The following is a 14,988-nucleotide window of genomic DNA, read 5'->3' as shown; positions in this document are numbered from 1 at the left end:
CCCGATCAGTCCATGGGATTTTAAGGATTCTCCGATATAGCTACATCTCCAATGCTTTGAATTTTCGGCACATATTTTCGTTTAACGTCCATGATTCAACACCGTAAAAAAGGACAAAGAAGACGAGGCATTTCAGCATTCTTACTTTTATACCAAGAAAGTGGCTCTTGAAAAAGTCCCTTGTGTGTGTGTGTGTGTGTGTGTGTGTGTGTGTGTGTGTGTGTGTGTGTGTGTGTGTGTGTGTGTGTGTGTGTGTGTGTGTGTGTGTGTGTGTGTGTGTGTGTGTGTGTGTGTGTGTGTGTGTGTGTGTGTGTGTGTGTGTGTGTGTGTGTGTGTGTGTGTGTGTGTGTGTGTGTGTGTGTGTGTGTGTGTGTGTGTGTGTGTGTGTGTGTGTGTGTGTGTGTGTGTGTGTGTGTGTGTGTGTGTGTGTGTGTGTGTGTGTGTGTGTGTGTGTGTGTGTGTGTGTGTGTGTGTGTGTGTGTGTGTGTGTGTGTGTGTGTGTGTGTGTGTGTGTGTGTGTGTGTGTGTGTGTGTGTGTGTGTGTGTGTGTGTGTGTGTGTGTGTGTGTGTGTGTGTGTGTGTGTGTGTGTGTGTGTGTGTGTGTGTGTGTGTGTGTGTGTGTGTGTGTGTGTGTGTGTGTGTGTGTGTGTGTGTGTGTGTGTGTGTGTGTGTGTGTGTGTGTGTGTGTGTGTGTGTGTGTGTGTGTGTGTGTGTGTGTGTGTGTGTGTGTGTGTGTGTGTGTGTGTGTGTGTGTGTGTGTGTGTGTGTGTGTGTGTGTGTGTGTGTGTGTGTGTGTGTGTGTGTGTGTGTGTGTGTGTGTGTGTGTGTGTGTGTGTGTGTGTGTGTGTGTGTGTGTGTGTGTGTGTGTGTGTGTGTGTGTGTGTGTGTGTGTGTGTGTGTGTGTGTGTGTGTGTGTGTGTGTGTGTGTGTGTGTGTGTGTGTGTGTGTGTGTGTGTGTGTGTGTGTGTGTGTGTGTGTGTGTGTGTGTGTGTGTGTGTGTGTGTGTGTGTGTGTGTGTGTGTGTGTGTGTGTGTGTGTGTGTGTGTGTGTGTGTGTGTGTGTGTGTGTGTGTGTGTGTGTGTGTGTGTGTGTGTGTGTGTGTGTGTGTGTGTGTGTGTGTGTGTGTGTGTGTGTGTGTGTGTGTGTGTGTGTGTGTGTGTGTGTGTGTGTGTGTGTGTGTGTGTGTGTGTGTGTGTGTGTGTGTGTGTGTGTGTGTGTGTGTGTGTGTGTGTGTGTGTGTGTGTGTGTGTGTGTGTGTGTGTGTGTGTGTGTGTGTGTGTGTGTGTGTGTGTGTGTGTGTGTGTGTGTGTGTGTGTGTGTGTGTGTGTGTGTGTGTGTGTGTGTGTGTGTGTGTGTGTGTGTGTGTGTGTGTGTGTGTGTGTGTGTGTGTGTGTGTGTGTGTGTGTGTGTGTGTGTGTGTGTGTGTGTGTGTGTGTGTGTGTGTGTGTGTGTGTGTGTGTGTGTGTGTGTGTGTGTGTGTGTGTGTGTGTGTGTGTGTGTGTGTGTGTGTGTGTGTGTGTGTGTGTGTGTGTGTGTGTGTGTGTGTGTGTGTGTGTGTGTGTGTGTGTGTGTGTGTGTGTGTGTGTGTGTGTGTGTGTGTGTGTGTGTGTGTGTGTGTGTGTGTGTGTGTGTGTGTGTGTGTGTGTGTGTGTGTGTGTGTGTGTGTGTGTGTGTGTGTGTGTGTGTGTGTGTGTGTGTGTGTGTGTGTGTGTGTGTGTGTGTGTGTGTGTGTGTGTGTGTGTGTGTGTGTGTGTGTGTGTGTGTGTGTGTGTGTGTGTGTGTGTGTGTGTGTGTGTGTGTGTGTGTGTGTGTGTGTGTGTGTGTGTGTGTGTGTGTGTGTGTGTGTGTGTGTGTGTGTGTGTGTGTGTGTGTGTGTGTGTGTGTGTGTGTGTGTGTGTGTGTGTGTGTGTGTGTGTGTGTGTGTGTGTGTGTGTGTGTGTGTGTGTGTGTGTGTGTGTGTGTGTGTGTGTGTGTGTGTGTGTGTGTGTGTGTGTGTGTGTGTGTGTGTGTGTGTGTGTGTGTGTGTGTGTGTGTGTGTGTGTGTGTGTGTGTGTGTGTGTGTGTGTGTGTGTGTGTGTGTGTGTGTGTGTGTGTGTGTGTGTGTGTGTGTGTGTGTGTGTGTGTGTGTGTGTGTGTGTGTGTGTGTGTGTGTGTGTGTGTGTGTGTGTGTGTGTGTGTGTGTGTGTGTGTGTGTGTGTGTGTGTGTGTGTGTGTGTGTGTGTGTGTGTGTGTGTGTGTGTGTGTGTGTGTGTGTGTGTGTGTGTGTGTGTGAAAATGGCTTGGATGCGAGTCCGTTAGCCACAGATTTTTATTTTATTTTTACCTCAATTTATTAGTTTTGTTATATTTATACCTACTTTACTTAAATGACTATATTTGTTTCTTTCAAGTAGTTCATGAGTAATTTAAATATTTCCATTTTATGACAACTTAGTAGATATTCTATACTAATTGGAAAATGAACTTGTGTTTGTCGTAAATTGTAATATAGTTGATTTATATATCTCTCGTTAATTTTGCATTCCAAGAAAATATGGTTTAAATCTCTAATCGAAACATTATCACAAAAACAGACTGATGAATTAATTATTCCTAATTTGTGCAGATGTGCCTCATATTTCCCGTGTCGAGTTTTTAATCTGACGATAGTAGAAATATCTTGCTTTAGCAGGTTATATTTAAATATGTATTCAGGTGGCGGAGGAAGTTCTTGATGTAAAGAAAAATATAAATTTTTTGACATGCTTGTAATATTTTTCCATTCTTTTTTCCATATTTTATTTATTCTAACTTTGACGTCATTTATTGCATCTGTCGATAAGATGTGAGTTAGTATCTCACCTTTTTTTATTGCATCTTTGGCCAACTCATCCACTTTCTCATTACCCAATATACCGGCATGCCCTTTTGCCCATATAAATACTACTTCCACTTTAGACAAATTATTTTTTATATTACATAAAATTTTTGATTTGTATGAACTAAAATCAGTATTTTCAATTGCATATATTGCAGATCTGGAGTCTGTTATTATCACAGCTTTTTCAATATTATTCTCTTTGATCCATTCTAGAGCTTTTTCGATGGCTATAATCTCAGCTGTAGAAATACTACTAATACTAGATAATTTGTAATTATTATGTTGATGGGTATTTTGCACATACATAGCACATCCTACTCATACAGTTGAAGGTTGATCTAGCTTTTCCGATGCTAGATGAGAGAAACTCCACTCACTTCAACTTTTGGCAGTGTCTTCAACTTACATTTCGTCTCATCGCCTTTTGTCTCTAATGAAATTGATCGAATTCCTATCTATTATCCCTGTTTCCTCCTTCTTCTTTTTAATCTCTTTTATCTTTTCTTAAAAAACCTCTAAAAAATATCTATCATGAAAAGAAGAAATTTCATAAGTGAACTTAGACATTTCCAAAGAGATATTAGTAGGAGCTTTGCTTTCCAGAGAAGAAATATCGTTAACCTTCGGATGACCAAGGGGGGTACATTTTGACCCCAATGTATGTTTTATTTAATAAATTCAGAAATATTTTCAATTTTAAAATCATTATTTTTTATTTGACTTTAATATCATTCTAGATACCCTAATATTTTGTAATAAAAAAATTCCCTGTATTTTACGAAAAGAAAAATATTTTTTGAATTTGGAGTCAAAGACGAACTTCCTTGGCCTTCCATGTTCCAATTTTATATTAGGTAAATACCGTCTATTATGTGGAATTGTTTGCAAAAAAACATTGCAATATTGAAAAAAAATTGTTTGTTAAACTTGTGGCGACGTAATATTAGTGTATATTTTAAAATTTCTTTAGTTTTATGTTCAGAATGATGATTCCTGTTTTTGTTCAGTTGTAATGAAATAGCTATTTGTATAACAAGGGAGGAAAGTGCTACTTTTCCTCCCGAGAATGAAGTTTACTGCCCGACGCGTAGCGGAGGGCAGTAATCATTCAAGGGAGGAAAAGGCACTTTACTCCCATGTTATACATATCGTTTTTCCACCTTCCTCAAATTAATAACAAGTCATTTTTCATTTTTACTTAATTTATTTATGTAACTAACCAACAAAATTTACTAAAACTAAAACTAACAAGTAGGTACAATATAACTGTCAACTGTCAAATATAAGTCAAATTATTAATGTAAACATTGTTAAATCAAAATAACAATTTACTGTTTTTTGCCATTCTATAAAATACAGGGTGCTTTATAAATAAACGTTAAAATGTATAGATACTTACGTAATAGAAAATAGATATTGTACAGCTCGTCAATAAGTTATATTTCATGAATGAAATACCATGACGTCACTTTTACTTTTCCTCCCTAGGGAGGAAAAATATTTTCCTCCCTGGGGAGGAAAAGTACAACTTTGCTCCCTACAATCAGGTCAGGAAAAGTATACTTTCGGTAGAGGTAGGTGGAAAATATGTTTTACTAATGTTTATTTATCATTTATTGATACAATACTAACATTAAACTTACGATTACGTTATTTTATTTTTTAAAACAACTTAATTTTTTGTCAATTGTCATTTTTGACTTGGGGTAATTTTTGACCCCTGATGGTCATCCGTGTAACAAGAAAAGGTTGGTCATCGGAAGGTTAAACGAAGAAATCAAAATTCATAAATCCAAATGGTTTGTATTGAAGTTTTACTGTCTTATTATACAGATATTTAAACAATAATTGACTAAATAAACTGACATAGATATGAAAATGCATTTTAAAATGACAGAAGCTGTAAATCCTTTTGTATAAAATAAATGTTTTGTAAATTTGTGAGATAAAGTGAGTATATGTAAAAATAATAATTATATTATTTTTTTAAAGATTGATAAACTATTTAATACTGGTCCTTTTATTTTTCAGGTGTACCACCACTGTCTGTTCGGAATAAGATACGATTTTCTATGTGCCAATTATACAGCGTTTGATCAAACATTATTTAATTGTAACTTTGTTTCTAATGTCGACTGTCAAAATTCCAAAAAGTTTTGGAATAGGTGAGTATAATAAAATTCCTTATGTTGTACCTAAATATACAGGGTGTTTGGTAAAAAATGGGCCATAGCTTAATCTTAGATTCCTGAGCTTAATATAGGTAGAAATAAGCTAGCTTACCTTAGTACGAAAGTTGATAATAACCGAAATACAGGGTGTCAAAGTTAAACTTTTATTGTATTTAAATAATTAATGGGTTGCATGTGTGAGTCCATACTTATTTAGTAATTAAAGAAAGACGTTCTCACAATCTTTATTAAATTTACAACTGACGACCGGTTTCGCTGTCTACAATTTACACAGCATCCTCAGGTCCCGATTAAAGTAAAATAAATGCTACAAATATACTTTTGTTTTATTTATTCTTGAATATTTCCTGACAGGCATGGGATAGCAACACGAAATTTCGTAAGTGGGGGTTTTTTGGGACAAGAAATTTAAATTTGTCACCAAATATCTTGTATTAAGCAGAGGGCGCCACATACGTCTTTCAGCGCTCATTTAATACGTGCAATCACTCTACATCCTTTTTGAATCAAAACTTTTATTTTCACAATATCTTTCTTAAAAAAAGGTTTACTACATTCATTTCGCTAAATTCAAATATTAACATTTTGGTAGGGGAGCACAAGCGGGGATTTTGGCAGTTACTCGAGCGCGTCAGATTAGCATATGGGGAGAAACCTGGTACTCTGCAGATGTACCTCTACCATATATTGGCTCTTAACACAGGGGAGTTCGTTAAGGGGGGCCCGAAAAAAAAAATCTATCCTTAAAAAAACTCCAAATTGTCAGATTAAGATACGGTAAGTTAAGTACATGCAAAAGAGTGTATGTTTCAAAAATCTGACGATTTGAGCCGGGCGTAAGGAAATGGGTGAGTCTCAAAGTTTCACAAGAAAAAAGCGAATAATTCGCGAAATGATTGACAGATCGAGAAACTAAAAAATATGTGCTCAATATTTTTTAAAAATCTATCGAATGATACCAAACACGACTTCCCACGGCGAGGGGTGGGGGGTAAATTTAATATTTTATATACGAATCCCGCGATATTTCGCGAAATGAACATCAGATCGAAAAACTGTAAAATACACTTATTCAATATTTTTGAAAAATCTATCGAATGGCACCAAAGACGACTCCCCATGAACGTGGGGTGGGGGGTTACTTTAAAATCTTAAATAGGTGCCCCATTTTTTATTGCAGACTTGGATTCCTTACGTAAAAATAATTAACTTTTATTCGAAACATTTTTTCGAATTATCGATAGATGGCGTTATAATCCAAAAAAACGATTGTTGGAAATGGAAAATTAAATTAAAAAATGGCAAGCGCCCACTAAAATGGAAAACTTTACTTAACTTTATTTGGTTTTAGGACCTACTCTTCACAACCCAATAGGTCCCCAAAGCGCTCGAGTGACTGCACATTTAGCATACTTTGCTCCCCTACCATTTTAAATCTGCGATACAACATAATATGTAGTTAGACCCGAAAAATAAACTTGAAACCATAATAATTGTGCCATTTCTCATATTTATGTCATTGCATCGCAAATTCCATTTGAAGACATTTGCGATACATTTTTGGAAATTTTTATGGTTTTAAGTTATTTTTCGGTTGTAACTACAATGATATTATGCAAACAATGATGTTGCCTCGTATATTTAAAATGCGTTTATCTCAGAAACGCTTGGGTTTTCGAAAAGTATGTAGAGTGGGTAATAAAAAAGATTTGAACATATTAAATGAGCGCTGAAAGGCGTATGTGGCGTCCTCTGTGTAATACATAATTTTTGGTAGCGAATTTAGATTTTTCGTCCCAAAAAAGCCCCATTTACCAAATTTCATGTTATTATCCCATGCATGTTACGAAATATTCAAGAATAAATAAAATAAAAGTTTAATTTTGACACCCTGTATTTCGGTTACTATCAACTTTCGTACTAAGGTAAGTTAGCTTAAATCGACTTATTTTCTAAGGTTAAGCTATGGCCCATTCTTTACTAAACACCCTGTATAGTGTTCCATTACATTTCGTATCCCCACAAATACACTTCTCAAAGAAATTAAGGCACCACCTTAAAAATTTGTCATTTTTAATGTCTCAAATTTCCTAAACCTGTTGTCCGATTTAAGTGATTTTTTAAATCTGTTATAGCCTTATTGTTTAACAATATAGCTGTAGTAAAATAAAAAAATAAACAGGTAAACTGTCATTGTATACTGGGTGTACCAATCAAACTGTGATTTTCTCTCAAAGTTCGCGTCACCCTGTGGAATATTAGGTATATCATTTTTATAAAATACAGCAATTAAAACCCAACTATAGCCTCATGTTTTCTTAACATTCTGTTTTTCGATTCATTCGCTTATGTTGGATTATAAAAAAAGTTAGCTACTTTAACAACTAGCTTTGTTTTTCATCAATACAGGGTGTTTTAAAATAAGTACGGCAAACTTTAAGGGGTAATTCTGCATGAAAAAATAATGACAGTTTGCTTTATAAACGTATATCCGCAAATTCTTCGTTTCCGAGATACAAGAAACTAACGATTTATTTATTGCTCTAAAACCGGTTAAGATATCCAAATGAAATTTGGTAGGTTTTAAGAGGTAGTTGCTGCGCATTTTTTGATATACAATTAGGAATTTAATATTCACCATCGGCGCGCATATGGGTAATATGACCCTTATGTGCGCCAATGGTGAATATTAAATTCCTAATTGTATATCAAAAAATGCGCAGCAGCTACCTCTTAAAACCTACCAAATTTCATTTGCATAGGTATCTTAACCGGTTCTAGAGCAATAAATAAATCGTTAGTTTGTAAGAAAAATTTCAACACCCCCTATCTCGAAAGCGAAGCATTTGCGGACATACATTTATAAAGTAAATGTCATTATTTTTTCATACAGAATTACCTTTTAAAGTTTGCCATACTTATTTTAAAACACCCTACCCTGTATTGATGAAAAACAAGGCTAGTTGTTAAAGTACCTAACTTTTTTATAATCCAACAGCGAATGAATAAAAAAACAAAAGGTTAAGAAAACATGAGGCTATAGTTAGGTTGTAATTTCAGTATTTTATAAATGCTAGAATATTTCACAGGGTCACGCGAACTTTGAGAAAAAATCACAGTTTGATTGGTACACCCGGTATACCATGACAATTTACCTGTCTAGTAAAACTATATACGCTCTGAGCTTCGCTGGTGTCGCTAACTAGCGGATTACTAATGCAACTTTCGCAGCAAATTTTTAAATTTATTATTTAATTTTTATCGCGTAATATTTACGACGCAAAAAAGTAATTAAATTCCACCTGATCGATTTTTTTAAGATTTTGCTAATCATTTTGACGTTTTATTGATTAAACATTAGTTTCTTACTTCGGATACTTTCACAATTATCGTGTAGATGGCGCTTATACTAATAGATTAATTTTTAATTACATATCACGAAATATTAAAAGAACTTAAATTCAGTATTTAAAACGTAAGTGTATTTTAAGATAGAAATATATATACCACAGCTACTAATACCACAAACCAACTAATATTTTTTCCATTAATGTTATTAATTTCAATCTTTTAAATTAATCACTTTGACATTTATGTCAAATTTACAGAAAAAGTTCACTGACTTGTCACTACTGGCGCTCACGGACTTTTAAATATCCCCTCTACGTACGAGCTCACAGCGTATAAGTCTATAACATATTTAAAAAAATCACTTAAATCGGATAATAGAATAGGTGTAGGAAATTCGAGACATCAAATATGAAACATTTTTAAGGTGGTGCGTTAATTTCTTAGAGAAGTGTATTTATTATGTTCTTGAAAATATTAGCGTTATTTTAAACTTTCGTTTTAACAAATGGTTCGGCAGTACATTTTTTATTTCATTATTATTACTTTGATACTATTTAGATACTTAGACTTGTACTTTTTTTGGCATAGACTTTTAGTAATTCAACCAGACTCAACATGATAAAAATGATTGTCTAAGTTTGACTTGTACTTAAATAATGATATTTGTAGTATAATTTTTTTTACTAATCCAATATTCACATTTTAGGAATGATGAACTCTATAAAACAAAAAGCACCACTCCACCGCCGATCGTGTATAGCTTCTACACTCAGTCTCCTCCCGTTTATCCTCCTCCTGGCTCAATACGAAGAGTACCGCAACGACGAGGGCCAGTCATTCCAAACGTAGCCTCTATTCCAGAAGCTCCATTAGAACCACTGCCACCAGCTGCTATACCGACTGCCAACGAAGCTCCTATTGAAGGTGCTATAAATCAACAAGCTCAGATTCCAACAGAACTACTGCCAGAACCTAGAAGACGTACTAGACCTGCTATGCGTGCAAGGCCTTATTATGATTACTACGATGATTACGAAGAACCTAGGTAAGAGATTTATATTTGCTATGTAGTAATAATAAATTGTTCCCTTAATACTGCTTCTTTATTCAAAGCAATTTCCAAAAAATCTTCCAAATTTTTAAAGAAATTTCTTCACAAAACCTGTCTAGTACCTACCTATTGGACCTGGCGTCATTAGTTTATCTTGGACCCAATGTAACAATTTGTTCCCAAAATCGCATTATGCTTCCTGCTTTTTAGTTTTCAGATACCAATCATTAATTGATCTTTGTCCTTTTCTTAACATGTCAAAAACTACCTCTTTTCGGTACACCGACAACCTAGCCGCTCCCCCTGTCTTAGACCATTATTAATGTCAAGAACATAATATAGTTTTCTTCTTCAATTCTAACGCACGAGCTTAAGTTTTGCATTGTTAGTTAGGTCAACTTAACTAATTTAGACGGGATCCCAAAGTCTATCATTGCATTGTATAATGCAGTTCTTTTAATAGTGTCATAAGCTGCTTTAAAGTCGGCGAAGAGATAGTGTGTATCTATGTTATATTCTAGTGACTTTTCTAGAATCTGCCAATGTGCTTGAATTTGATGTATAGTTAATTGACTTTCCATCAGTAAATCCACATTGATATTGACCAATAATATCATTTGTAAAATGTTTAAGTCTTGCTAACAATATACTGCTGAAGATTTTATACGCAGATGCTAATAAAGTAATGCCTCTAGAGTTCTTAAAATCCAATTGATCGCCCTTTTTATGCAACGGACATACTATATTCCCTTTAACCACTCTTCTGGTACCAATTCATTCTGCCATATAAGTAGGTACCATTAGTTTATAGATTGCTGCAAAAAATTGATCACCACCTTTTTTATACATTTCCGAACAGAGTTCATCGATTCCTGGGGCTTTATTGTATTTTGCGTTTTAGGATGGAATTTGACACTTCTTCTCTTGTTTGGTATTCACTGTATAGTTCATAATGTAGATTTTGTTGATTTTATGTTATTGTAGCTGTAGCATCCTTCAGTACCGTTTATATTTAGATGTAGTCTATGTAGTAAAATAAGATTACAATACATGTAAATCAAAATGTAAATTCGTACAGGTTGAAACAAATTTTATATCAAAGTTTAGGTGCGCACAAAAGATATTTTCAAAAAAGTATCCAAATCATATAAGGGGATCATTGTTTAAATAATTAAAAAGGGGTCATTTTTGCACAATATTTACTTTTTTAAATGCTGAGGTAATTTACATTTTAATGAAGGTCTTCGGGATTTTTTTCTGCAAAGCTGAAGGATAAATCTTTCCTCCAAGACTTACTAAATTAAATTTGACCCCGTATTTATTTAAATAATTATATATAAAATTTAAAAATGAAATCAAAAAAAAAATTTGCGTTTTAAAAAATTACTACAAAACATTTTATTTAATAGGAGAGTTTGCGCTATGTTACCAGTATTAAACAAAAAAAAATTAGTCGAAAAATATTTAATAATTTATGAGATATTTAATTTGGTTATTAAATGGTACCATATTTTCAATTGCAAAAACGCGGTTATTGCCAAAAGAATATAATTCTGTGTGAGGTCTCATTACTTTTATTTTTATGTATATTTTCGATAAATATATTGATAAATTCAAATTTCAATTTAACTCCCCTCTAAAATGGCATTTGAAAATTGTTCTAATTTTTTTATAATTTGTTTTTTTAATAACGCTTTGGGGATTAAACATTTTGAAATGCCGTTTCGATAATCAGGTTCCTGGGAATTTTTCACTAATTATCAAATTTTTTATTTCGTTTCTTCTTCTTCTTTTTTTCCTTATAGTAAAAAACATAGTTTTGCTTATACAGGATGTTTCATTAAGAATGTCCAATCTCTGAGTTGTAGATTCTAGACCTCAAAATTGCTTACACAATATATGGTTCCTTATTGAGCACAGGGTGTTTTATTTAAAAAATATTTTTACTCAGTATTTTAAAACTATTCTAATGTATCCTTTTCATACTTGGTAAGAAGTGTAAGTACAATACACCCTATGAAATTATGGTAAATACACGTTTCCGGCTATTACCAGAGGCGTACGACAGGGGACAGCAAATGTTTGACCCTTCCCAAATTCTGCGTCACTGGCAAAATTGCCACTTAAGCGCAATTTTTAGATTTTCCAATACTCTCTATGTATATAACATACTCTTCCCTCGTAACGATACGGTCATTAGTTTTCGAGATATTTGAAGTTAAACATGTAACAGCACACTTATTATGATACATATTTATCTTCAAATATCTCGAAAACTAATGACTTTATCGTTACGAGTAAAGAAGATGTTATTTACATAGCGAGTATTGGAGAATCTAAAAACTGTGCTAAAATGACAATTTCTCCAGTGACGTAGAAATTGGGAAGGGTCAAGCATTTACTGTCCCCTGTCGCACGCCTCTGGTAATAGCCGGAAAACATGTATTTAACATAATTTTATAGGGTGTATAGAAAGTAATGAAAATCCTTTCTACAAAGTATGAAAAGAAATACTGGACAAAAATATTTTTTAAATTTTTAAATAAAACACCCTGTAACTCAATAAGGAGCCGTATTTTGTTTAAGTAATTTTGGTTAAATCTTAATATTTTGAGGTCTAGAATCTACAACTTAGAGATTGGACATTCTTAATAAAACATCCTGTATAAGCAGAACTATATGCTTTTTACTATAAGGAAAAAAAGAAGAAAAAACGACAAAAAAAATTTGATAATTAGTGAAAAATTCCCAGAAACCTGATTATCCAAACGGCATTTCAAAATGTTTAATCCCCGAGACGTTATTAAAAAAACATATTATAAAAAAATTAGAACAATTTTCAAATGCCATTTTAGAGGGGAGTTGAATTGAAATTTGAATTTGTCAATACATACATTTATCGAAAATATACATAAAAATAAAAGTAATGAGACCTTACATAGAAGTATATTCTTTTGGCAACAACCGCATTTTTGCAATTGAAAATATAGTAACATTTAATAAACAAATTAAATATCTCATAAATTATTAAAAAAATTTCAACCAATTTTTTTTTGCTTAATACTGGTAACATAGCGCAACCTTTCCTATTAAATAAAATAATTTCTAGTGTTTGTTTAAAACGCAAAAAATATTTTTTTGCAAATTTGATTTTTAAATTTTATATATAATTATTTAAATAAATATGAGGTCAAATTTAATTTAGTAAGTCTTAGGTGATAGATTTATCCTTTAACTTTACAGAAAAAAATCCCAAAGACCTTCATTAAAATGTAAATTACCTTAGCAGTTAAAAAAGTAAATATTGTGCAAAACTGACCGCTTTTTAGTTATTTAAACAATGATCCCCTCATATGATTTGGATACTTTTTTGAAAATATCTTTTGTATTCACCTAAACTTTGATATAAAATTTGTTTCAACTTGTACGGAATTACATTTTGATTTTTTATTTTATTTTATTAGGCTAATGTTCGCTGAAATATTGTGCCCATCTGTTAAGAACTGAGTTTTACCCTGTAGATTTTCACCGTTATGGCTCTACAATTTTTAATGGTGGTTTAAATTCTCGTAATCTAGTTAATTCATTGTTTTATTCAATTGTTGTAGATACATTAGAAAGAGACCACGGCCAAGACCTTACTATGAAGAAGACTACGAGTATTATGATGACAGATATTACAGGAGAAACGACGGAGGAAGAAGGAGAAGACCTTACGACAGACCGATGCGTAGATACAAAGGACGAAGGGATCGATATGAAGATGATGAAGAATATGATGAAGACTACGATAGGGATGATCGATACGCTGTTGAAGATGATTCCGGCAAGTGATCATTAAAATATAAATATGTATAAGTATGACGTAAAGGAAACAGTTTTAAAAAATTCATAAGTAAAAGAATTTCCTGTAGTCAGTAAATTTAAAATACCATAAATTACAATTTCTTAAAATCCTTTATACACTAAGCGTCAAAATTAACGCACCACCTTAAAAATGGGACATTTTTAATGTCTCATATTTCCTAAACCTGTTGTCCGATTTTAGTGATTTTTTTAATATGTTATAGTTTTATTCTTGAAGAATATCGATATAATAATATTGTTGCTAAACAGATAAGTGTTACTGTATACCGGGTGTAACAATGATAGTGTGTTTTTTCCTCAAAGTTTGGAACACCCTGTGGAATATTCTAGCGTATATAAAATATTGAAATTAAAACTCAACTGTAACCTTAGGCTATCTTAACATTTCTCTTTTTGATTCATTCGCTTATGTTGGATAATAAAAAAGTTAGGTACTTTAACAACTAGCAACGTTCTTCATCAATACAGAGTGTTTCTAAATATGTGCGACAAACTTTAAGGGGTAATTCTGCATGAAAAAATAATGACCGTTTGCTGTATAAACGTATGTTCGCAAATTTTTTTTTATAGGTTATTCACTACATGCAATCAATAAACAAAAAAATTATAAGCATGTTAGTTGTTTGTTCAAAGGGGTGTAAGTATAAATTTGGATTTGTTATCCAATGATAACAAAGACTCCACTAGCCTCTTAAATTATTGAACTGTGCCCTAAAAGTCTGAAAGGGTAAGTAGTTCACTGCACTGCACTGCACGACACTTCACTTCACTGCTGCTTAGAACCTATGTGGTAGCTCCAGTGGTTTGTGCCTCCTCAGTCTCCGAGTCTGCTCACTATTATCCAGCAGGTTTAGTGCAAGATTATTAGGGTGGTTTTCTAATTTTACCAAATAGCGGCTGCTGTATTCACTCACTGTCTCCTTTACTGTGGCTACTTGAAGATCGTCTCTGATTTCTCTGTTAGGTATAAACCAAGGTGCATTTGTTATCGTCCGTAGTACCTTCGACTGAAAGCGTTCCAATATCTCTATGTTTGAGTTTGCAGCCGTACCCCATAGTTGTACACCATATGTCCATATTGGTTTTAAGGCTACTTTATACACCAATAATTTGTTTTTTAAACTAAGCTTTGACTGTCTTCCCAATAGCCAGTAGTATTTGCTGAGTTTTAAGCCAAGTTGTTTTCGTTTGTTAAAAATGTGCTTTCTCCAGGTCAGTCCTTTATCCAAGTGCATCCCTAAATACTTAACGCTGTCAGATTGAGGCAGATCTTGTCCATTTAGTGTAACAGGTGGCACTGTACCTCTGCATTTGGTAAATGTAACCTGCACTGATTTTACTTCATTGACTTTGATTCTCCAGTTTCTTGTCCAGTCCTGTATTTTCACTAGATGTTGTTGGAGAATTCTTGCGGCTATGACTGGGTCTTTGTGTTTGACCATTATCGCTTTATCATCTGCAAAGGAAGCTGTGATTGTTTGGTTGCTTACTGGAAGATCAGCTGTGTACATAAGATAGAGAAGTGGACCAAGAACACTGCCCTGTGGTACCCCTGCCTTTATCAATGTGATTTCTGATGTTGTCTGTCCATACCTTACAGTAAAATATCTTTCTTTTAGGTAGGATTCCATAATAATGTACAGTGTGTGGGGGAGTGATTTTTTTTA

The 14,988-nt window shown here is 34.1% G+C and overlaps 1 protein-coding gene across 2 annotated transcripts in view; it reads left to right on the top strand.

Annotated features, from left to right (window-relative positions):
• The window catches only part of LOC126887337 (uncharacterized), a 197,701-nt gene that overhangs the window by 175,475 nt on the left and 7,238 nt on the right, over window positions 1–14,988 (top strand). The window contains exons 5-7 of one of the 2 annotated variants that reach the window (XM_050654786.1): window positions 4,892–5,025; window positions 9,110–9,448; window positions 13,063–13,284. In XM_050654786.1, the coding sequence (XP_050510743.1) occupies window positions 4,892–5,025; window positions 9,110–9,448; window positions 13,063–13,284 (695 nt within the window). The remainder of the gene's footprint in view (window positions 1–4,891; window positions 5,026–9,109; window positions 9,449–13,062; window positions 13,285–14,988) is intronic. The other variant, XM_050654785.1, reaches the window with a different exon arrangement.

Source organism: Diabrotica virgifera, chromosome 6, assembly GCF_917563875.1.
Source record: "Diabrotica virgifera virgifera chromosome 6, PGI_DIABVI_V3a".
Lineage (NCBI taxonomy): Eukaryota > Metazoa > Arthropoda > Insecta > Coleoptera > Chrysomelidae > Diabrotica > Diabrotica virgifera.
This window is presented reverse-complemented; position numbering and strand designations above follow the sequence as displayed.